The sequence below is a fragment of the Pseudophryne corroboree genome, chromosome 3 (genome assembly GCF_028390025.1).
Source record: "Pseudophryne corroboree isolate aPseCor3 chromosome 3, aPseCor3.hap2, whole genome shotgun sequence".
NCBI classification, from domain to species: Eukaryota; Metazoa; Chordata; class Amphibia; order Anura; family Myobatrachidae; genus Pseudophryne; species Pseudophryne corroboree.
This window is the reverse complement of record NC_086446.1, coordinates 269766896-269791416: the sequence shown is the minus strand read 5'-3', so window position 1 is coordinate 269791416 and position 24521 is coordinate 269766896. Positions and strand designations below refer to the sequence as shown.

Below are 24521 nucleotides of genomic sequence, written 5' to 3'. Positions count from 1 at the left end.
GTACTGCATATACAGCCTCCTTTTGTGCCTCCAGTGGCACCTTGGGATCTCAATGTAGTTTTGGGGTTCCTAAAATCACATTGGTTTGAACCACTCACCACTGTGGACTTAAAATATCTCACATGGAAAGTGGTAATGCTGTTGGCCCTGGCTTCAGCCAGGCGTGTCTCAGAATTGGCGGCTTTATCCTATAAAAGCCCTTACCTAATTTTTCATACGGACAGGGCAGAATTGAGGACTCGTCCTCAATTTCTCCCTAAGGTGGTTTCAGCGTTTCACTTGAACCAGCCTATTGTGGTACCTGCGGCTACTAGGGACTTGGAGGACTCCAAGTTGCTGGACGTAGTCAGGGCCCTGAAAATATGTTTCCAGGACTGCTGGAGTCAGAAAATCTGACTCGCTGTTTATCCTGTATGCACCCAACAAGCTGGGTGCTCCTGCTTCTAAGCAGACTATTGCTCGTTGGATTTGTAGTACAATTCAGCTTGCACATTCTGTGGCAAGCCTGCCACAGCCAAAATCTGTGAAAGCCCATTCCACAAGGAAGGTGGGCTCATCTTGGGCGGCTGCCCGAGGGGTCTCGGCGTTACAACTTTGCCGAGCAGCTACTTGGTCAGGGGCAAACACGTTTGCTAAATTCTACAAATTTGATACCCTGGCTGAGGAGGACCTGGAGTTCTCTCATTCGGTGCTGCAGAGTCATCCGCACTCTCCCGCCCGTTTGGGAGCTTTGGTATAATCCCCATGGTCCTTACGGAGTTCCCAGCATCCACTAGGACGTCAGAAAATAAGAATTTACTTACCGATAATTCTATTTCTCGTAGTCCGTAGTGGATGCTGGGCGCCCATCCCAAGTGCGGATTGTCTGCAATACTTGTACATAGTTATTGTTACAAAAATCGGGTTATTATTGTTGTGAGCCATCTTTTCAGAGGCTCCTCTGTTATCATGCTGTTAACTTGGTTCAGATCACAGGTCGTACGGTGTGATTGGTGTGGCTGGTATGAGTCTTACCCGGGATTCAAAATCCTTCCTTATTGTGTACGCTCGTCCGGGCACAGTATCCTAACTGAGGCTTGGAGGATGGTCATAGGGGGAGGAGCCAGTGCACACCAGGTAGTCCTAAAGCTTTACTTTTGTGCCCAGTCTCCTGCGGAGCCGCTATTCCCCATGGTCCTTACGGAGTTCCCAGCATCCACTACGGACTACGAGAAATAGAATTATCGGTAAGTAAATTCTTATTTTTTCCATCAGTAGAGGTGGAGACATAGAAACATAGAATTTGAAGGCAGATAAGAACCACTTGACCCATCTTGTCTGCCCATTTTTTTTTTTTCCTTTAGGTAATCTTAACCCTTTTTGAACCTTAATTCTTTGTAAGGATATTCATATGTGTACGGATGGTGTAATGGTTAGCATTACTGCCTCACAGCACTGAGGTCATGGGTTCGATTCCCACCATGGCCCTAACTGTGGGGAGTTTGCGTGGGTTTCCTCCGGGTACTCCGGTTTCCTCCCACAATCCAAAAATATACTGGTAGGTTAATTGGCTCCCAACAAAATTAACCCTAGCATGAATGCGTGTACATGTGATAGGGAATATAGATTGTAAGCTCCACTGGGGCAGGGACTGGTGTGAATGACCGAATATTCTCTGTAAAGCGCTGCGGAATTTGTGTGCGCTATATAAATAACTGGTAATAAATAAATAAATATGTTTATCCCAAGCATGTTTAAATTGCTCTACAGTCTTAGCCTCTACCACCTCTGATGGGAGTCTATTCCACTTATCCACTACCCTTTCTGTGAAGTAATTTTTCCTTAAATTTCTCCTGAACCTGCCTCCCTCCAGTTTTAGTGTATGTCCTTGAGTTCTAATACTTCTGTTCCTTTGAAGAATGTTTCCCTCCTGAACTTTGTTAAAACCTTTGGTATATTTGAAAGTTTCTATCATGTCTACCCTTTCCCTTCTCTCCTCCATACTATACATGTTAAGATCTTTTAGCCTTTTTGGGTAAGTTTTGTGATGTAGGCCATGCACCATTTTAGTTGCCCTTCTTTGTACACTCTCTAATGTATTTATATCCTTATGGAGATATGGTCTCCAGAACTGGACACAGTATTCCAGATGAGGCCGCACCAATGACCTATACAGTGGCATTATTACTTCTCTTTTTCTGCTACTGATTCCTCTCCCTATGCAACCAAGTATCTGACTTGCCTTTCTCATTGCTTTGTTGCATTGCTTTCCTGCCTTTAAATCACTTGAAGTAGTGACTCCTAAATCGCTTTCCTCCTCAGTAATTTCCATTATAGTACCCTTGATACTATATTTAGCCTTTGAGATTTTTGAGACCCAAGTGCATGATTTTGCATTTTCTCTAACGTCCTAAGTGGATGCTGGGGACTCCGTAAGGACCATGGGGGAATAGCGGCTCCGCAGGAGACTGGGCACATCTAAAGAAAGCTTTAGGACTATCTGGTGTGCACTGGCTCCTCCCCCTATGACCCTCCTCCAAGCCTCAGTTAGATCTCTGTGCCCGAACGAGAAGGGTGCACACTAGGGGCTCTCCTGAGCTTCTTAGTGAAAGTTTTAGTTTAGGTTTATTATTTTCAGTGATACCTGCTGGCAACAGGCTCACTGCATCGAGGGACTAAGGGGAGAAGAAGCGAACTCACCTGCGTGCAGAGTGGATTGGGCTTCTTAGGCTACTGGACATTAGCTCCAGAGGGACGATCACAGGCCCAGCCTGGATGGGTCCCAGAGCCGCGCCGCCGGCCCTCTTACAGAGCCAGAAGGCAGAAGAGGTCCGGAAAATCGGCGGCAGAAGACGTCCTGTCTTCAACAAGGTAGCGCACAGCACCGCAGCTGTGCGCCATTGCTCTCAGCACACTTCACACTCCGGTCACTGAGGGTGCAGGGCGCTGGGGGGGGGCGCCCTGAGACGCAATAAAAAACACCTTGGATGGCAAAAAATGCATCACATATAGCTCCTGGGCTATATGGATGCATTTAACCCCTGCCAGAATACATAGAAAAATGGGAGATAAGGCCGCCGATAAGGGGGCGGAGCCTATATCCTCAGCACACTGGCGCCATTTTCCCTCACAGCTCCGTTGGAGGAAAGCTCCCTGTCTCTCCCCTGCAGTCACTACACTACAGAAAGGGTTAAAAAAGAGAGGGGGGGCACTAATTAAGCGCAGTATTAAAGATACAGCAGCTATAAGGGGAAAAACACTTATATAAGGTTATCCCTGTATATATATATATATATAGCGCTCTGGTGTGTGCTGGCAAACTCTCCCTCTGTCTCCCCAAAGGGCTAGTGGGGTCCTGTCCTCTATCAGAGCATTCCCTGTGTGTGTGCTGTATGTCGGTACGTTTGTGTCGACATGTATGAGGAGAAAAATGATGTGGAGACGGAGCAGATTGCCTGTAATAGTGATGTAACCCCCTAGGGGGTCGACACCTGAGTGGATGAACTGTTGGAAGGAATTACGTGACAGTGTCAGCTCTGTATAAAAGACAGTGGTTGACATGAGACAGCCGGCTACTCAGCTTGTGCCTGTCCAGACGTCTCATAGGCCGTCAGGGGCTCTAAAGCGCCCGTTACCTCAGATGGCAGATATAGACGCCGACACGAATACTGACTCCAGTGTCGACGGTGAAGAGACAAATGTGACTTCCAGTAGGGCCACACGTTACATGATTGAGGCAATGAAAAATGTTTTCCACATTTCTGATAATACGAGTACCACCAAAAAGGGGTATTATGTTCGGTGAGGAAAAACTACCTGTAGTTTTCCTGAATCTGAGAAATTAAATGAGGTGTGTGATGATGCGTGGTTTTCCCCCGATAACAACTGATAATTTCTAAAATGTTATTGGCATTATATCCTTTCCCGCCAGAGGTTAGGGTGCGTTGGGAAACACCCCCTAGGGGGGATAAAGCGCTCACACGCTTGTAAGGGCTCTACCCTCTCCTGAGATGGCCGCCCTTAAGGATCCTGCTGATAGAAAGCAGGAGGGTATCCTGAAATGTATTTACACACATACTGGTGTTATACTGCGACCAGCAATAGCCTCAGCCTGGATGTGCAGTGCTGGGTTGGCGTGGTCGGATTCCCTGACTGAAAATATTGATACCCTAGATAGGGACAGTATATTTTTGTCTGTAGAGCATTTAAAAGATGCATTTCTATATATGCGTGATGCACAGCGGAATATTTGCCGACTGGCATCAAGTCTAAGTGCGTTGTCCATTTCTACCAGTAGAGGGTTATGGACACGTCAGTGGTCAGGTGATGCGTATTCCAAACGGCATTTGGAAGTATTGCCTTATTAAGGGGAGGAGTTATTTGGGGTCGGTCTTTCAGACCTGGTGGCCACGGCAACAGCTGGGAAATCCACGTTTGTACCCCAGGTCGCCTCTCAACATGAGAAGACGCCGTATTATCAGGCGCAGTCTTTTCGTGGACAAGGGGCAAAAGGTTCCTCATTTCTGCCCCGTGACAGAGGGAGAGGAAAAAGGCTGCAGAAATCAGCCAGTTCCCAGGAACAGAAACCCTCTCCCGCCTCTGCCAAGCCCTCAGTATGACGCTGGGGCTTTACAAGCAGAATCAGGCACGGTGGGGGGCCCGTCTCAATGAATTTCAGCGCGCAGTGGGCTCACTCGCAAGTAGACCCCTGGATCCTTCAGGTGATATCTCAGGGGTACAAATTAGAATTCGAGACGTCTCCCCCTCGCCGTTTTCCTAAAGTCGGCTTTACCGATGTCTCCTTCTGACACGGAGACAGTTTTGGAAGCCATTCACAAGCTGTATTCCCAGCAGGTGATAATCAAGGTACCCCTCCTGCAACAGGGAACGGGGTATTATTCCACACTGTTGTGGTACCGAAGCCAGACGGCTCGGTGAGACCGATTCTAAATCTAAAATTTTTGAACACTTACATACAGAGGTTCAAATTCAAGATTGAGTCACTCAGAGCAGTGATTGCGAACCTGGAAGAAGGGGACTACATGATGTCTCGGGACATCAAGGATGCTTACCTTCATGTCAAAATTTACCCTTCTCACCAAGGGTACCTCAGGTTTATGGTACAGAACTGTCACTATCAGTTCAGACGCTGCCGTATGGATGGTCCACGGCACCCCGGGTCTTTACCAAGGTAATGGCCGAAATGATGATATTCCTTCGAAGGAAGGGAATTTTAGTTATCCCTTACTTGGACGATTCCCTGATAAGGGTAAGATCCAGGGAACAGTTGGAGGTCGGTGTAGCACTATCTCAGGTAGTGTTGCGGCAGCACGATTGGATTCTCAATATTCCAAAATCGCAGCTGGTTCCGACGACTTGTCTTCTGTTCCTAGGGATGATCCTGGACACAGTCCAGAAAAAGATGTTACTCCCGGAGGAGAAAGCCAGGGAGTTTTCCGAGCTAGTCAGGAACCTCCTAAAACCGAGCCAAGTCTCAGTGCATCAATGCACAAGGGTTCTGGGTAAAAATGGTGGCTTCCTACGAAGCAATCCCATTCGGCAGATTCCACGCAAGAACTTTCCAGTGGGACCTGCTGGACAAATGGTCCGGGTCGCATCTTCAGATGCATCAGCGGATAACCCTGTCACCAAGGACAAGGGTATCCCTCCTGTGGTGGTTGCAGAGTGCTCATCTTCTAGAGGGCCGCAGATTCGGCATTCAGGACTGGGTCCTGGTGACCACGGATGCCAGCCTGCGAGGCTGGGGAGCAGTCACACAGGGAAGGAATATCCAGGGCTTATGGTCAAGCCTGGAGACATCACTTCACATAAATATCCTGAAGCTAAGGGCCATTTACAATGCTCTAAGCTTAGCAAGACCTCTGCTTCAAGGTCAGCCGGTGTTGATCCAGTCGGGCAACATCACGGCAGTCACCCACGTAAACAGACAGTGTGGCACAAGAAGCAGGAGGGCAATGGCAGAAGCTGCAAGGATTCTTCGCTGGGCGGAAAATCATGTGATAGCACTGTCAGCAGTATTCATTCCGGGAGTGGACAACTGGGAAGCAGAATTCCTCAGCACGACCTCCACCCGGGAGAGTGGGGACTTCACCCAGAAGTCTTCCACATGATTATAAACCGTTGGGAAAAACTCGACCGGTATTGCGCCAGGTCAAGGGACCCTCAGGCAACAGCTGTAGACGCTCTGGTAACACCGTGGGTGTACCAGTCAGTGTATGTGTTTCCTCCTCTGCCTCTCATACCCAAGGTACTGAGATTGATAAGATGGAGAGGAGTAAGCACTATATTCGTGGCTCCGGATTGGCCAAGAAGGACTTGGTAACCGGAACTTCAAGAGATGCTCACGGAGGATCCGTGGCCTCTACCTCTAAGAAGGGACCTGCTCCAGCAAGGACCCTGTCTGTTCCAAGACTTACCGCGGCTGCGTTTGACGGCATGGCGGTTGAACGCCGGATCCTGAAGGAAAAAAGGCATTCCGGATGAAGTCATCCCTATCCTGATCAAAGCCAGGAAGGATGTAACCGCAAAACATTATCACCGCATTTGGCGAAAATAGGTTGCGTGGTGCGAGGCCAGTAAGGCCCGACGGAGGAAATTCAACTGGGTCGATTCCTACATTTCCTGCAAACAGGAGTGTCTTTGGGCCTGAAATTGGGGTCCATTAAGGTTCAAATTTCGGCTCTGTCAATTTTCTTCCAAAAAGAACTAGCTTCAGACCCTGAAGTTCAGACGTTTGTAAAAGGGGTACTGCATATACAGCCTCCTTTTGTGCCTCCAGTGGCACTTTGGGATCTCAATGTAGTTTTTGGGTTCCAAAAGTCACATTGGTTTGAACCACTTAAATCTGTGGAGTTTAAATATCTCACATGGAAAGTGGTCATGCTGTTGGCCCTGGCCTGGGCCAGGCGCGTGTCAGAATTGGCGGCTTTATCCTGTAAAAGCCCTTATCTGATTTTCCATTCGGACAGGGCGGAATTGAGGACTCGTCCTCAGTTTCTCCCTAAGGTGGTTTCAGCGTTCACCTGAACCAACCTATTGTGGTGCCTGCGGCTACTAGGGACTTGGAGGACTCCAAGTTGCTAGACGTTGTCAGGGCCCTGAAAATATATGTTTCCAGGACGGCTGGAGTCGGGAAATCTGACTCGCTGTTTATCCTGTATGCACCCAACAAGCTGGGTGCTCCTGCTTCTAAGCAGACTATTGCTCGTTGGATTTGTAGTACAATTCAGCTTGCACATTCTGTGGCAGGCCTGCCACAGCCAAAAATCTGTAAATGCCCACTCCACAAGGAAGGTGGGCTCATCTTGGGCGGCTGCCCGAGGGGTCTCGGCTTTACAACTTTGCCGAGCAGCTACTTGGTCGGGAGCAAATACGTTTGTAAAATTCTACAAAATTGATACCCTGGCTGAGGAGGACCTGGAGTTCTCTCATTTGGTGCTGCAGAGTCATCCGCACTCTCCCGCCCGTTTGGGAGCTTTGGTATAATCCCCATGGTCCTTACGGAGTCCCCAGCATCCACTTAGGACGTTAGAGAAAATAAGAATTTACTTACCGATAATTCTATTTCTCGTAGTCCGTAGTGGATGCTGGGCGCCCATCCCAAGTGCGGATTGTCTGCAATACTGGTGCATAGTTATTGTTACCAAAAAATTCGGGTTATTGCTGTAGTGAGCCATCTTTTCTAGAGGCTCCTCTGTTATCATGCTGTTAACTGGGTTCAGATCACAAGTTGTACAGTGTGATTGGTGTGGCTGGTATGAGTCTTACCCGGGATTCAAAATCCTTCCTTTATTGTGTACGCTCGTCCGGGCACAGTATCCTAACTGAGGCTTGGAGGAGGGTCATAGGGGGAGGAGCCAGTGCACACCAGATAGTCCTTTAGATGTGCCCAGTCTCCTGCGGAGCCGCTATTCCCCCATGGTCCTTACGGAGTCCCCAGCATCCACTACGGACTACGAGAAATAGAATTATCGGTAAGTAAATTCTTATTTTTTAGCATTAAACTGTAGTTGCCACGTTCTTGACCATTTTTCAAGCCTAGCTAGGTCATCAATCATTTGTTTTACCCCTCTCGGTGTGTCTGCTCTGTTGCATATCTTTGTATCATCTGCAAAATATAGAGACCTGCGATGAACCCGTGACTAGCTCCGAGGCAGCACTTAACGTGCAGTTCTGCTCACACTTAGGTGAGGGCAAAAGTATATTTACTTTTTCTTTCTCTCCTCTGATGGTTACATTGTATTAAAGTGCAAAGCTGTTGTTTTTGTTTAGTTTCTGTATTGTCGCTTGGTAACCTGGGGGCTTTGTGTCAACTACATTTAATGCTTCCTATGTTATTGGATCATGTTACAGGAATGGATGCAAATGTGTTTATGCTTTTTTTTTTTTTTTTTTTTTTGTTGCTCTGAAAGTAAATACACAGGACTTTGGGCATTGAACAGTACTCTGAATATGACTTGTTTTTTTGAGATTTTAGGTTATCCATTGTTGCTTGCGATGTTCCTAGTTTAGTAAAAACTGAGTGCTTCACATGATTTCCTATGCCTCCTACTGCACTGAATGCTGGTGCTTTTTTCAGACCTCTTCCACTGAGCAAGGTTTGGGATTTTAGAGAGATGGAATTCCATTGCATTTTAATCGGGTCTTTTTTGCTTCCTAACATAGGGAGAAATGTATCAAAGCTTCTAAACAAGTGCTTGTTTTCCCAACAGGTCATGGTTTGAGGATCTTTGTCTGTGGAATCAGTTGGGATAAATACTGACCCAGCAGTATAGATTAACTCACCCGTGCATGATTCAAAAGCCACAAAACATGACCTGTTTTTCGTAGTTGAGAACCCCTGTTCTAAACTGTGGTGAAGTTGGCCATAGCAATCTGTCTGCCTCTTTCCATAGCAAAAACTCTTTAGAAGTTGTGATATAAATTCCCCATAGTTCCTTCTGTAACATTGACTGCTATATGAAAGCATGCCTTGCAAGGTGAACCTCCCAAGTCAAACACCAGCCTATAAAAACATTTGTGCCATGTGTGGCCCCAAAACGAGCAGTGTTCCCATTCAGCATTTTGAGATTAGTGGAAAATACAGTTATGGTTAGTCATATGAAAGAACTTGGTTGGTTTGGACACAGGTCTGTGCTCCTAGTTTACTAGACCAGGGGCTCTAAAAATTGACCACCTTTTTAGTCAGACCCACTTGCCCACAGAAAATAGAGGGATTTGGAAATCTCTATGGGACCATTAATCCTTATCTAAAGTTTTGATATGATTATGGCCACCTATTTCTCTAGCATTCGGTCCGGAGAAGTAATGGACAGTGATGATTATTCAGGCATCTCTGATTAAGGAGCTTCTAATCAAGAGACTAATATGGGAGGAGGGTGGGTAGCCCCTCCCCTCCAAAGAATAACCTAAAGATGTGCTAGAATGTTAATATTGTGTACAATCTCTTCTGCAGGTAGTGTGTATTGTCAGTTTATGGACATGTTGTTTCCTGGGTCAGTCACATTAAAGAAAGTGAAATTTCAGGCAAAGCTTGAACATGAATATATCCAAAACTATAAAGTCCTACAAGCCGGCTTCAAGAAGATGGGTGCTGATAAAGTAAGTATGATGGATTTTTGCTAATGTGCTGTCTGTATCTCATACTGCTTTATGTTCCATTTCCTGACCCTCTGCTCTGTGGATCGTATAAGTAAAAATTCTGTAATAAAACTTGATCTTGAAATGATTATGGGCTGGATCCCATTCTGCCTTTAATTGTGCTGTACATACTGTCTATTCTTGAAAAGCTTATATAATAGTGAACTAGCACATAATATACTTTTAGCCACATGTCCAGCACCAACCACTTCAGGAGGTGAATATGCAATGGTCCAATCTGGCTGTAATGTATTATACTTTCCGTCTTTGCCGGAGAGCCCAGGTTGCAGATTCATCTGCAAGCTATAACTGAATAGCAAGTGCTATAATCTCACTACAGTGCAGCATTTTGGGGACCAAATCAGGCTTGGACAAATTTTTCTCAGCGTTCCCTACCCATGTCCCTCCTCTTCACTGTTCCTCTTATTTCTCTGACGTCCTAGTGGATGCTGGGACTCCGTAAGGACCATGGGGGATATAGCGGCTCCGCAGGAGACAGGGCACAATAATAAAAGCTTTAGGATCAGGTGGTGTGCACTGGCTCCTCCCCCTATGACCCTCCTCCAAGCCTCAGTTAGATTTTTGTGCCCGACGAGAAGGGTGCAATCTAGGTGGCTCTCCTGAGCTGCTTAGAATAAAAGTTTAAGTTAGGTTTTTTATTTTCAGTGAGTCCTGCTGGCAACAGGCTCACTGCTACGAGGGACTTAGGGGAGAGAAGTAAACTCACCTGCGTGCAGGATGGATTTGCTTCTTAGGCTACTGGACACCATTAGCTCCAGAGGGATCGAACACAGGCCCAGCCATGGAGTCCGGTCCCGGAGCCGTGCCGCCGACCCCCCTTGCAGATGCCGAAGTTGAAGAGGTCCAGAAACAGGCGGCAGAAGACTTTCAGTCTTCATAAGGTAGCGCACAGCACTGCAGCTGTGCGCCATTGTTGTCAGCACACTTCACCAACAGTCACCAACTGTCACTGAGGGTGCAGGGCGCTGGGAGGGGGCGCCCTGGGCAGCAATGTATAATACCTTTTTATGGCTAAAATACATCACATATAGCCCTTGAGGCTATATGGATGTATTTAACCCCTGCCAGATCTCACAAACTCCGGGAGAAGAGCCCGCCGAAAAGGGGGCGGGGCCTATTCTCCTCAGCACACGGCGCCATTTTCCTGCTCAGCTCTGCTGTGAGGAAGGCTCCCAGGCTCTCCCCTGCACTGTACTACAGAAACAGGGTTAAAACAGAGAGGGGGGGCACTTATTTGGCGATATGATTACATATATAAAAATGCTATAAGGGAAAACACTTGTATAAGGGGTTGTCCCTGTATAATTATAGCCTTTTTGGTGTGTGCTGGCAAACTCTCCCTCTGTCTCCCCAAAGGGCTAGTGGGGTCCTGTCCTCTATCAGAGCATTCCCTGTGTGTGTGATGTGTGTCGGTACGTGTGTGTCGACATGTAGGAGGACGATGTTGGTGAGGAGGCGGAGCAAATTGCCTGTATTGGTGATGTCACTCTCTAGGGAGTCGACACTGGAATGGATGGCTTATTTAGGAATTACGTGATAATGTCAACACGCTGCAAGGTCGGTTGACGACATGAGACGGCCGGCAAACAAATTAGTACCTGTCCAGGCGTCTCAGACACCGTCAGGGGCTTGTAAAAACGCCCATTTACCTCAGTCGGTCGACACAGACACGGACACTGACTCCAGTGTCGACGGTGAAGAAACAAACGTATTTTCCTTTAGGGCCACACGTTTCATGTTAAGGGCAATGAAGGAGGTGTTACATATTTCTGATACTACAAGTACCACAAATAAGGGTATTATGTAGGGTGTGAATAAACTACTTGTAGTTTTTCCTGAATCAGATAAATTAAATGAAGTGTGTGATGATATGTGGGTTTCCTCCGATAGAAAATTATTGGCGGTATACCCTTTCCCGCCAGAAGTTAGGGCGAGTTGGGAAACACACCTTAGGGTGGATAAGGCGCTCACACGCTTATAAAAACAAGGGGCGTTACCGTCTCCAGATACGGCAGCCCTCAAGGAGCCAGCTGATAGGAAGCTGAAAAATATCCTAAAAGTATATACACACATACTGGTGTTATACTACGACCAGCAATCGCCTCAGCCTGGATGTGCAGCGCTGAGGGGGCTTGGTCGGATTTCCTGACTGAAAATATTGATACCCTTGACAGGGACAAGATTTTATTGACTATAGATGCATTTCTATATATGCGAGATGCGCAGAGAGATATTTGCATTCTGGCATCAAGAGTAAATGTGATGTCCATATCTGCCAGACGAAGACACGACAGTGGTCAGGTGATGCAGATTCCAGACGGCACATGGAAGTATTGCCGTATAAAGGGGCGGTCCATCGGACCTGGTGGCCATGGCAACAGCTGAAAAATCCACCTTTTGTTACCCCAAGTCACATCTCAGCAGAAAAGGACAGTCTTTTCAGTCTCAGTCCTTTCGTCCCCATAAGGGCAGGCGGGCAAAAGGGCCAGTCATATCTGCCCAGGGGTAGAGGAAAGGGAAGAAGACTGCAGCAGGCAGCCCATTCCCAGGAACAGAAGCCCTCCACCGCTTCTGCCAAGTCCGCAGCATGACGCTGGGGCCGTACAAGCGGACTCAGGTGCGGTAGGGGGTCATCTCAAGAGTTTCAGCACGCAGGGGGCTCACTCACAAGTGGACTCCTGGATCCTACACGTAGTATCCCAGGTGTACATTGGAAATTCGAGACGTCTCCCCCTCACAAGTTCCTGAAGTCTGCTTTACCAACGTCTCCCTCCGACAGGGAGGCAGTATTGGGAACAATTCACAGGCTGTATTCCCAGCAGGTGATAATCAAAGTACCCCTTCTACAACAAGGGAAGGGGTATTATTCCACACTATATTGTGGTACTGAAGCCAGACGGCTCGGTGAGATCTGAAATATTTGAACACTTACATACAAGCGTTCAAATCAAGATGGAGTCACTCAGAGTAGTGATAGCGAACCAGGAAGAAGGGGACGATATGGTGTCACTGGATATCAGGGACGCTTACCTACATGTCCAAATTTGCCTTCTCACCAAGGGTACCTCAGGTTCGTGGTACAGAACTGTCACTATCAGTTCAGACGCTGCCGTTTGGATTGTCCACGGCACCCCGGGTCTTTACCAAGGTAATGGCCGAAATGATGATTCTTCTTAAAAGAAATATGGACGCTTTCCTGATAAGGGCAAGGTCCAGAGAACAGTTGGAGGTCGGAGTAGCACTATCTTAAGTAGTTCTACGACAGCACGAGTGGATTCTAAATATTCCAAAATCGCAGTTTTTTCCGACGACACGTCTACTGTTCCTAGGGATGATTCTGGACACAGTCCAGAAAAGGATGTTTTCTCCCGGAGAAGAAAGCCAGGGAGTTATCCGAGCTAGTCAGGAACCTCCTAAAACCAGGAAAAGTATCAGTGCATCATTGCACAAGGATCCTGTGAAAAATGGTGGTTTCTTACAAAGCGATCCCATTCGGTAGATTTCACGCAAGAACCTTTCCGTGGGATCTGCTGGAAAAATGGTCCGGATCGCATCTTCAGATGCATCAGCGGATAACCCTGTCTCCAAGGACAAGGGTGTTTCTTCTGCGGTGGCTGCAGAGTGCTCATCTATGAAAGGGCCGCAGATTCGGCATTCAGGACTGGGTCCTGGTGACCACGGATGCCAGCCTGAGTGGCTGGGGAGCAGTCACACAAGGAAAAAATTTCCAGAGAGTGTGATCAAGTCTGGAGACTTCTCTCCACATAAATATACTGGAGCTAAGGGCAATTTACAATGCTCTAAGCTTAGCAAGACCTCTGCTTCAAGGTCAGCCGGTATTGATCCAGTGGGACAACATCACGGCAGTCGCCCACGTAAACAGACAGGGCGGCACAAGAAGCAGGAGGGAAATGGCAGAAACTACAAGGATTCTTCGCTGGGCGAAAAATCATGTGATAGCACTCTCAGCAGTGTTCATTCCGGGAGTGGAAAACTGGGAAGCAGACTTCCTCAGCAGGCATGACCTCCACCCGGGAGAGTGGGGACTTCATCGGGAAGTCTTCCACATGATTGTAAACCGTTGGGAAAAACCAAAGGTGGACATGATGGCGTCCCGCCTGAACAAAAAACTAGACAGATATTGCGCCAGGTCAAGGGACCCTCAGGCAATAGCGGTGGACGCTCTGGTAACACTGTGGGTGTACCAGTCAGAGTATGTGTTCCCTCCTATGCCTCTCATACCAAAAGTACTGAGAATCATAAGAGGGAGATGAGTAAGAACGATACTCGTGGTTCCGGATTGGCCAAGAAGGACTTGGTACCCGAAACTTCAAGAGATGTTCACGGAAGACCCGTGGCCTCTACCTTTAAGAAAGGACCTGCTCCAGCAGGGGCCTTGTCTGTTCCAAGACTTACCGCGGCCGCGTTTGACGGCATGGCGGTTGAACGCCGGATCCTGAAAGGGCATTCCAGATGAAGTCATCCCTACCCTGGTCGAAGACAGGAAGGATGTAACCGCAAAACATTTTCACCGCATTTGGTGAAGATATGTTGCGTGGTGTGAGGCCAAGAAGGCCCCTACAGAGGAATTCCAACTGGGTCGTTTCCTACATTTCCTGAAAACAGGACTGTCTATGGGCCTAAAATTAGGGTCCATTAAGGTTCAAATTTCGGCCCTGTCGAATTTCTTCCAGAAAGAACTGGCTTTAGTGCCTGACGTTCAGATGTTTGTAAAAGGGGTACTGCATATACAGCCTCCTTTTGTGCCCCAGTGGCACCTTGGGATCTCAATGTTTTGAGTTTCCTAAAGTCACATTGGTTTGAACCACTCACCACTGTGGACTTAGCATCGTCACCTTCCATGTGAGATATTTTATTAGCCCTGGCTTCAGCCAGGCGTGTGTCAGAATTGGCGGCTTTATCATATATAAAGCCCTTACTTAATTTTTCATTCTGACAGGGCAGAATTGAGGACTCGTCCTCAATTTCTCCTTAAGGTGTTTTCTGTTTTTCACATGAACCAACCTATTGTGGTACCTGCGGGTACTAGGGACTTGGAGGACTCCAAGTTACTTGACGTTGTCAGGGCCCTGAAAAATATGTTTCCAGGACGGCTGGAGTCAGAAAATCTGACTCGCTGTTTAGCCTGTATGCACCCAACAAGATGGGTGCTCCTGCTTCTAAGCAGACGATTGCTCGCTGGATTTGTAATACAATTCAGTTTACACATTCTGTGGCAGGCCTGCCACAGCCAAAATCTGTAAAAGCCCATTCCAAAAGGAAGGGGGCTCATCTTGGGCGACTGCCCGAGGGGTCTCGGCTTTACAACTTTGCCGAGCAGTTACTTGGTCAGGGGCAAACACGTTTGCTAAATTCTACAAATTTGATACCCTGGCTGAGGAGGACATGGAGTTCTCTCATTCGGTGCTGCAGGGTCATCCGCACTCTCCCGCCCGTTTGGGAGCTTTGGTATAATCCCCATGGTCCTTACGGAGTCCCAGCATCCACTAGGACGTCAGAGAAAATAAGATTTTACTTACCGATAAATCTATTTCTCGTAGTCCGTAGTGGATGCTGGGCGCCCATCCCAAGTGCGGATTGTCTGCAATACTTGTACATAGTTATTGTTACAAAAATCGGGTTATTCTTGTTGTGAGCCGTCTTTTCAGAGGCTCCTTCGTTGTTATCATACTGTTAACTGGGTTCAGATCACAGGTTGTACGGTGTGATTGGTGTGGCTGGTATGAGTCTTACCCGGGATTCAATATCCTTCCTTATTATGCACGCTCGTCCGGGCACAGTATCCTAACTGAGGCTTGGGGGAGGGTCATAGGGGGAGGAGCCAGTGCACACCACCTGATCCTAAAGCTTTTATTATTGTGCCCTGTCTCCTGCGGAGCCGCTATATCCCCCATGGTCCTTACGGAGTCCCAGCATCCACTACGGACTACGAGAAATAGATTTATCGGTAAGTAAAATCTTATTTTACTCCTCCCCCTCCCCCCCCCCCACCAGTTATTAATCTTTGGTGATTAATAACTGAAAGCAGAATGGAGTTAGTCTAGCATTACACCTGCTGTGATAGTAAATTTAGATTAGTGAAGTGAGAGAGAAAGTATTGGACAAAGAAAGCTTTTATTTCTATCTTTCTTTTGAACACCTACCAGAGTTTGCATGTGTAGAAGACTGTGTGGGGTTGATGTACCAAGCAGCGAACAGAATTGTGAAGTTGCCCATAGCAGCCAGTCAGCTTTGAGGAAACATTTATGAAGTACGTTCTATAAAATAGGTAGCTGGTGATTGGTTGCTATGGAAACTAAGCCACTGGTTCACGTCTCCATCCTTTTCACTGCGTGATACATCAATCCTTGTATCCAACACCTTACAGGGTTTATATCTGATTTACCTGATGGGAGTACTTCACAATTAGAAATCAGAGTAGTAATTCCAGCTGCCACCACATATTCAGAAGGTATGTGTGTAAGCACAGAGACAACCATGTACATTGTCTAACAGAGACAACCATCCCCCATATGCTATGTATTCCCTAGTCACCTAGGTTCTTCTCTGCGATGGCTGCTGGAGGAAATGTCTGTATCCGGATAATAGGTTGACCCCATATGGTCGACATGTTCACATGGTCGACATGACAGTGTTCGACACACATAACAGACACAAGGTGTTTTTTTTCTTTCTTGTGTGGTGTTTTTTTTTTTTTCTCATTTACTATCCACGTGGATTATGATTGGGAATAGTAACCTGTGCACCAGTAGCGGAGCGAGGCATCTTGCCCGAAGTGTGACAAGCGAAATGAGCCCACAAGGGTACACGTTTCAACAAAATGACACCCAAAAAATAAAACAACTTTTGTTGATTGTTTCCATGTCCACCTTTACATGGTCTGCCTTATGTGCTGGTCTACCTTTACCATGTCCTCATTTTGACCCTTTCAACCATGTGAATGTTGACAGTATAGGGTCTGCCTAATACTGGTCGACTTAATGATCCACAACCGAATGTGTTTGGGTGGGTACTGCAGGAAAACTGATATATTCCTGATCTCCAACTCTTTACTCGTGTGTCCTGAAGTGGAACTGAACATTGGTCCTGAAAGAGAAGACGGGCTCACAACTCGCCTATGTTCTTGGGTGAGCAGATTGCCTGTCATGCCAATGGTTTCCAAGGGAGAACTATAAAAGAGATGTGTGATACTAAGTAAAAATAAATGTGTGTGTGTGTGTGTGTGTGTATATATATATATATATATATATATATATATATATATCTATATATATCTATTGTTTGCTTTTTCCTTTAGATAATTCCAGTGGACAAGCTGGTGAAAGGAAAATTTCAAGACAACTTTGAATTTATACAGTGGTTTAAAAAGTTTTTTGACGCAAATTACGATGGTAAAGACTATGACCCTGTTGCTGCCAGACAAGGACAAGAAACTGCCCCTGCACCAGTTCTTCCAACTCCAGTCTTGAACAAGCCCAAGAAGCCAATGGGATCTACAAACTCTGGTACATAGAATTACTGTTCTTCGATTTATTTGTGGTTTCTATTCATTGATATAATTGACTTTAGCGCTTCCGATCTATTCTTTTTTTTTTTGTATTGTATGTATGGTCACTTGCTACCTGTAAAGGGCCCCATACACTACTGCGACATGTTGCACGTGGGTCATCACCCCCGGCAGCCTCCCGGGGGGCAGGATCGCCCACGATACATCGTATGCTGTCCTTTTGCATACGATGTGTCTTGGGCGATCCCAGCCACACCTGCGGGGTCGAACCAGATTGAATGTGCATTCAATCTGGAGGATCCGATGCTCAGGGAAACGTGCATCGGATCGGCAACGCCTCCAAAATGCCTAATTTCATCCGGTATATCTGGCTGAAATCGGGCATTATCGCTCTAGTGTATGGGGCCCTTAAGATAAGTCATCGGTTTATATTCTTTGTGTGGGTGTTTTTTATTTCCAGTTTATGATGACAGTCATCATGGGGTGTAGTGTGTTATGCTGGCGGTCGGGCTCCCGGCAGCCAGCATACTGGGGCCGCAATCCCGACCGCCGGCATACCGACAGGTGGGTGAGCGTAAATGAGCCCCTTGCTATCTATTCTCCCTCCAGGGGGGTCATGGACCCCCAAGAGGAAGAAAAGCTGTCGGTATGCCGGCGGTCGGGGTTCCGTCGTCGGGAGCTCGACCGCCGGCAAACTGAAGACCACCCGTCATCATGCACGTCTTGATGCAGAGCAGCTCTGGAATGCCAATCATTTCATTGTGCATGTTTGTAGCACAGTTCCCATGCCCTTTTCTCTCGGCTTCCTGACTGGCTCTGAGAGCATGTTTGTTGGGGAGTGGGTTTTATTACATTTAAAATACACCTCAAACAGGCAAATTACACCCCCTTCACACACAAATCCCAGCTCGCATCCCAGACACTGAGCATAGGTTGAAGCTGGGTTTCAGTGCTTGCCCTCTTTCACAGATGAGTGACGGACCTGGGTTATTCCCGGGTTGTCACCGTTCACACCGGACCTGCATCTTCCAGTGACCCAGCTTACAGTAAACTCTTGGAGTTGTAATCTTAAGCGCTACAGTGCCTGCCAATCAGCCCCTTTTAGGCATGACTCGGGTAATACTGTTCGCACTACAGGCGACCCAGTGTGGTCCTGGTGTAACCCTGGTACCAAGCATGGTCACGAACGAGAGTCAAAAGGCTATATGTGAAAGGGATATAATTGACACCTCAAATACCATTTAGTGTTTTTAAAAAGTTTGTAGCTGATGTGATTGTATCTGAGGTTCTAATTGATGAAGATAGAAGCCCCATTTATTGTGATGTGAAAGTATCCCTTTTTCCACATCTAGTAACGTTGAATGTCTGTCAAAGTACAGTCCTTTTACTAACCATTGGGTTATATAGGAACGATTCATAGTTCTGAGGGGGAACATTGCTGACTAAGTATTTCATGGTGGAACGAAAGTGTCACAACACATCAGACTGGGAGGAACAAGAGAGGTAATGTCCTTATACAACTCAAGATAGTTGAACCCCACATCACTGACGAGTCTTATGAATCAAATATTTGTATAAATATTTGGCAGGGTACAGTAGGTGCTGTGTTTATAAAAACATAAAGAGAAGAGTGTGTCGTTTGCTTGGGAGTTCAAAAGTGGAGCGGGCAGGGTGTTGATAAATTGATCTACCGCAGATGCATGTAAGTGTTTGGGAGGAAGGCCATTAGTGTTGTGAAGGTCTTGAAAATATATCCTATGACCACCTGGGTCGACAATCTCCTTTAAACTCTGTCGGGGTAAAAGGCATTCGCCCCAAATGGTAATGTAGATAGAGTCTGTAAAGTACTTTACAATTAATTGCCACCCAAGCAAAATAAGTATTGTGGAATAGGGGGAGGGGTTTGATTGTGGGGTATGTAACAAGACACTGGCTAACATGGTGCCAGAAGGGCTTTATCCAGCAAGCGATGTGTAAATATTTCTGCACAAGAGCCAGTCTAGTACAGTATATACGTGTAGAAAATAGCTAAACCCATTAAATTTGAGACACCCAAGCGGCCATCGGTGCTGCTCATTAGTTAATTTAGCCATGGCAGTTATGTTTTCCACTAACCCATATGAATTTAGAAGTTTTAGAAAAAAAACAAGGAGGTATCTTCCTTAGTAAGATTGCATGACGTAGGAAAGTTTGTGAAAAATTCTGCTTTTTAATAGCGTCCCTCTACCCAGTAAAGTGTGAGGAAGGGATTTCCATGTAATGAGCAGTTGAGAGATCTTGGAAAGAAACAGTAAAATTATAGTGTTTATGGCAGGGTGCTACAGGGCCAGCATAGTATTGCATCCAAAAAGGGTGTGGCGGCCAGGAAGGGGGACGGGTGGGCCCGTTGATGTCACTATTGGGAGCAGTGTGGTCCCCTCAGTGTCACATTTCGGGGACGTGCCCAGCACTTATGAAGTGCATAACTCCCCCCCCCCCTCTTCCCCTTCCCCCCCCCCCCAGCTGTCCCCATAATGTGAATAGATGCCATGCGTGTGGCATCTATTCACACAGTGGCAGATCGGCATTGGGCAGGCTGTTTTCTTAGCAGAGCACCGATACAAGGGCAGAGTGTATTTTGGCGTTTAAAAATTGGGCCCCTGCTAAAACAGCCTAGCATGAACACGGATATTGCTCAAATACAAATCTGATATTTTAGAGGTATCCAATGTAAAGGAGGAGGAGGGTGTCAATTGTAAAACTTGAGGTCTAGAAAAGGGCAGAAGTTCAGATTTGTCCACCTTTAATACTGTAGCCTGTAAATGAACCAAACCAATCCGTAATGTCCAAAACCGAAGGAATAGAGTGAGCAGGAGCCAAAACAAACACAACAGAAAAATGCGCTAATTTCAACTCTACTCTGCCCACTCGAACCCCACGAAAGCAAGAGGACTGACAGGGCTTTGGGCAGTTGTTCCAATGCACTTGCAAACAATGTCAAAAGGGGGCAGACTGCCTTGTTTCACTTTGAATATCAAATGAAGTGGATAATCATGACAGTGAACTTGGGAAGTAGAGTTGGAGTATAAAGCTTGAGTAATTGCAGTGAATTCAGGGGGGAGGACCAAAGCGGGGTTAGTATGTCAGAAAGAGGAGAGATCAGGTCATAAGCCTTCTTTGCATCAAGGGAGAGAATGAAAGGACATTTTGACTAGTTATCTCCCAAGGCTTAAAGGCAGTGGATTGATATCTTCCTGCTTTAGGTTGACATTGAATAGTAGTTGAGCTAAAATAATTAGGGAGAAGCTTATTTTCCAAAATGCGAGAGCGAGAGATCTATTCCTGTGTCCGATTGTGTGTCCTCCATTTGGATGGATCAAAAATCCTGGTTCAATGCAAGAGCAGCAACAATGGTCAACTAGGTATTATTTGTTTGTTGTGGTTACTTTAAGCTCCCTACATTTTACAAATCTGTAGTCACGGTCAACTTTTTTTTTTCTTTCCGATTTGGCTCAGAAAGCTAGCTTGTAGCGCGCTTCCTTCTCATTGTTGTCTTGTCACAGTGGGGCAGATGTATTAAACCTGGAGAAGGGATAAAGCAGTGATAAGTGCAAGGTGATAACGCACCAGCCAGTCAGCTCCTAACTGTCATTTTTCAAATCCATAATGATTGGCTGGTGCGTTATCACTTCTTTATCCCTTCTCCAGGTAAATACATCTGCCCCACAATGTGGTAGCTATTGGGCCCTCTAAGTGGTTTGACTTAGGGAATGTATAAATTCTAAAGAGATAGATACATAATTTAATGGATTGACCCAGTGGTTCCCAAACTTTTTTTGAATCCATGCGATCTACAGTGAAAATAATTCTTTTCACGGCACCCCTAAGCCAAAAGCTTCTTATTGAGAAATTTAGAAAAATATTTAAGTAAATGTTTATCCTCCTGGACCCATACCTAGTATTAGGGACCCCCAGTGACGGAGAAGCCTTGTCGATCGGCCTGGGGGCTTAACCCTATATCTGCAGATATACGCAACTAAGATCTCCGTATTATCTGACTATTATGTAGTAATATTTTTCACTTGGTGTGCATTAGGGAACACATTGTTTTATCCTACGGTTCAAATGTCGCTGGTGCCAAGATTTGCTTCTTTGTCCACACGTTTTATGATTGACAGCCACCAACACTGGTTTTGCCTATTGTATCGACCATATACATTTTTAATTGGTACTGGACCACCAATCCAAGGAACCCCAGGGTGCCTAAGCACACAGTTTGAGAACCACTGGATTAACCTTTCATTTCTCTTACGTCCTAGAGCAGGCCTGGCCAACCTGTGGCTCTCCAGCTGTTGTAAAACTACAAGTCCCATCATGCCTTGCCACAGTTTTGCTATTAGGGAATGCTAAAACTGTGGCAGGGCATGCTGGGATGTGTAGTTTCACTACATCTGGAGAGCCACAGGTTGGCCAGGCCTGTCCTAGAGGATGCTGGGGACTCCGTAAGGACCATGGTGTATAGACGGGCTCTGCAGGAGACATGGGCACCTTAAGACCTTTTAATGGGCGTGAACTGGCTCCTCCCTCTATGCCCCTCCTCCAGACCTCAGTTAGATTCTGTGCCCAGAGGAGACTGGTTGCACACTAGGGGAGCTCTACTGAGTTTCTCTGGAAAAAGACTGTTAGGTTTTTTTATTTTTCAGGGAGCACTGCTGGCAACAGGCTCCCTGCTTCGTGGGACTGAGGAGAGAGAAGCAGACCTACTTTACTGATAGGCTCTGCTTCTCAGGCTACTGGACACCATTAGCTCCAGAGGGTCGGTACACTTGGTACGCCTAGTTGTTCGTCTCAGAGCCGCGCCGCCGTCCTCCTCACAGAGCTGGAAGATAGAAGCCGGGTGAGTATGAGAAGCAAGAAGACTTCAAAGGCGGCAGAAGACTTCAGATCTTTGAGGTACCGCGCAGCGGTCGCGCTGCGCGCCATTGCTCCCACACACAAAGCACAGCAAGGGCGCAGGTGGGGCGCCCTGGGCAGCAATGATTACCTCATAAAAGTTCACTGGCACACATAGATACTGCATGGGCATTATATACAGACCCCTGCCAGTATAAAAATTAGCGGCACCGAAGTGCGCCATCGAGGGGGCGGAGTTTGGTCCCTCAGCTCTAACCAGCTCCATTTTTCTACACAGCTTGCTGCAGAGACGCTGCTTCCGGACTCCCTTCACCGCTGTATACAAGTTACCGGGTGCAAAACGGGGGGGGGGGGGGGGGGGCACATTAATTTGGTGCTAGTGTGATACAAAAAGCGCTTACAGGTCTGGGACATTATTATTTCAGACCGCAGTGGTGCTGTGTGTGAGCTGGCAGACTCCCTCTCTGTCTCTCTAAAGGACCTTATTGTGGGTCTGTCCCCTATATCCCAGTGTGTGTGTGTGGGGGTGTCAGTACGTGTGTGTCGACATGTCTGAGGCGGAAGGCTCTTCCAGAGAGTATGCGGAGCAGAATGTAATAGTGACTCCGTCTGCACCGCCGACTGCTGATTGGGTAGACATGTGGAATGTTTTGAATACAAGTGTGGCTTTATTACATAAAAGGTTGGACAAATCTGAGTCCCAGAACCAGGCATGGAGACAATCCATGGATATTGCGGTGTCCCAAAACCCATCAGGGTCCCAGAAACGTCCCTTTACCCAGATAGCAGACACTGATACCGACACTGATTCCGACTCCAGTGTCGACTATGATGACGCTTGGTTACACCCAAGGGTGGCCAAGAGTATTCAGTACATGTATTACATATCACAGAGGACCCTTCTGTCCCTGACGCACGCGCCTGTATGTTTAAGGGGAAGAAACCTGAGGTAACATTTCCCCCATCCCATGAGCTGAACGCTCTATTTGAAAAAGCTTGAGAAACCCCAGACAAAAGACTGCAGATTCCTAAGAGAATTGTTATGGCGTCTATGGCGTATACTTTACCCTCACATGACAGGTTACGGTGGGAATCATCACCCACGGTAGATAAGGCTTTAACGCGTGTATCCAAAAAGGTGGCCCTACCGTCTCCGGACACGGCGACACTAAAGGATCCTGCGGATCGCAGGCAGGAAACTTACCTTGAAATCGATTTTTGTGACTACGGGAACCCTGCTCAGACCGGCGGTAGCTTTGGCTTGGGTAAGTAGCGCGATTGCAGGATGGGCGGTTAACTTGTCGTCTGACATGGACACCATCGACAGAGTGTATTGTTGACATTGGGTCACATCAAGGACGCAGCGTTATAACTAAGGGAGGCTGCAAGAGATATTGGCCTCTTGGGATCAAGGGCCAATGCCATGGCAACTTCAGCTAGGAGGGCGTTGTGGACCCGTCAATGGACTGGTGATGCTGACTCCAAGAGGCTTATGGAGGCCTTGCCTTACAAGGGTGAACTTTTGTTTGGGGACGGCCTCGCGGACCTGGTTTCCACAGCTACCGCGGGTAAGTCTTCTTTTTTGCCTTTTGTTCCCCCACAGCAAAAGAAAACGCCTCCATACCAGATGCAGTCCTTTCGGTTTCATAAATTCAGAAAGGGACGTGCATCATCCTTCCTCGCCAGAGGCAAGGGTAGAGGGAAAAGAACACCAGCTGCGGCTAGTTCCCAAGTCCTCTCCGGCCTCTACCAAATCCATCGCATGACGCTGGGGCTCCGCTGTGGGATTCCGCACCGGTGGGGGCACGTCTTCAGCTCTTCAGCCAGGTCTGGATTCATTCGAACTTGGATCCTTGGGTGCTAGAAATTGTAACCCAGGGATACAGACTGGAGTTCGAAGACGTGCCTCCACACCGATTTTTCAAATCGGCCTTACCAGCTTCTCTCCCAGAGAGGGAAATAGTTTCAGCTGCGATACATAAGCTGTGTCAACAGCAAGTGATTATCACGGTTCCCCTGTTGCAACAGGGAAAAGGGTTATATTCAACTCTATTTGTGGTCCCGAAGCCAGACGGCTCGGTCAGACCAATTCTGAACCTAAAATCCCTAAACCTGTATTTGAAAAGATTAAAATTCAAGATGGAATCTCTCCGGGCAGTGATTTCCAGTCTGGACGGGGGGGGGGGGGGATTTTATGGTGTCACTAGACATAAAGGATGCATACCTTCATGTCCCCATATATCCTCCTCATCAGGCGTTCCTGAGATTCGCTGTGCAGGATTGTCATTACCAGTTTCAGACGTTGCCGTTTGGGCTTTCCACGGCCCCGAGGATTTTCACCAAGGTAATGGCGGAAATGATGGTGCTCCTGCGCAAGCAAGGTGTCACAATTATCCCGTACTTGGACGATCTCCTGATAAAGGCGAGATCAAGAGACCAG

The 24521-nt window shown here is 47.1% G+C and overlaps 1 protein-coding gene across 4 annotated transcripts in view; it reads left to right on the top strand.

The window, feature by feature from the left end:
• MAPRE1 (microtubule associated protein RP/EB family member 1) overlaps nucleotides 1-24521 on the top strand; it is a 78198-nt gene that overhangs the window by 26295 nt on the left and 27382 nt on the right. For all 4 annotated transcript variants that reach the window (XM_063959063.1, XM_063959064.1, XM_063959061.1 and 1 more), the window contains exons 3-4: nucleotides 9455-9600; nucleotides 16979-17186. In XM_063959063.1, the coding sequence (XP_063815133.1) occupies nucleotides 9455-9600; nucleotides 16979-17186 (354 nt within the window). The remainder of the gene's footprint in view (nucleotides 1-9454; nucleotides 9601-16978; nucleotides 17187-24521) is intronic.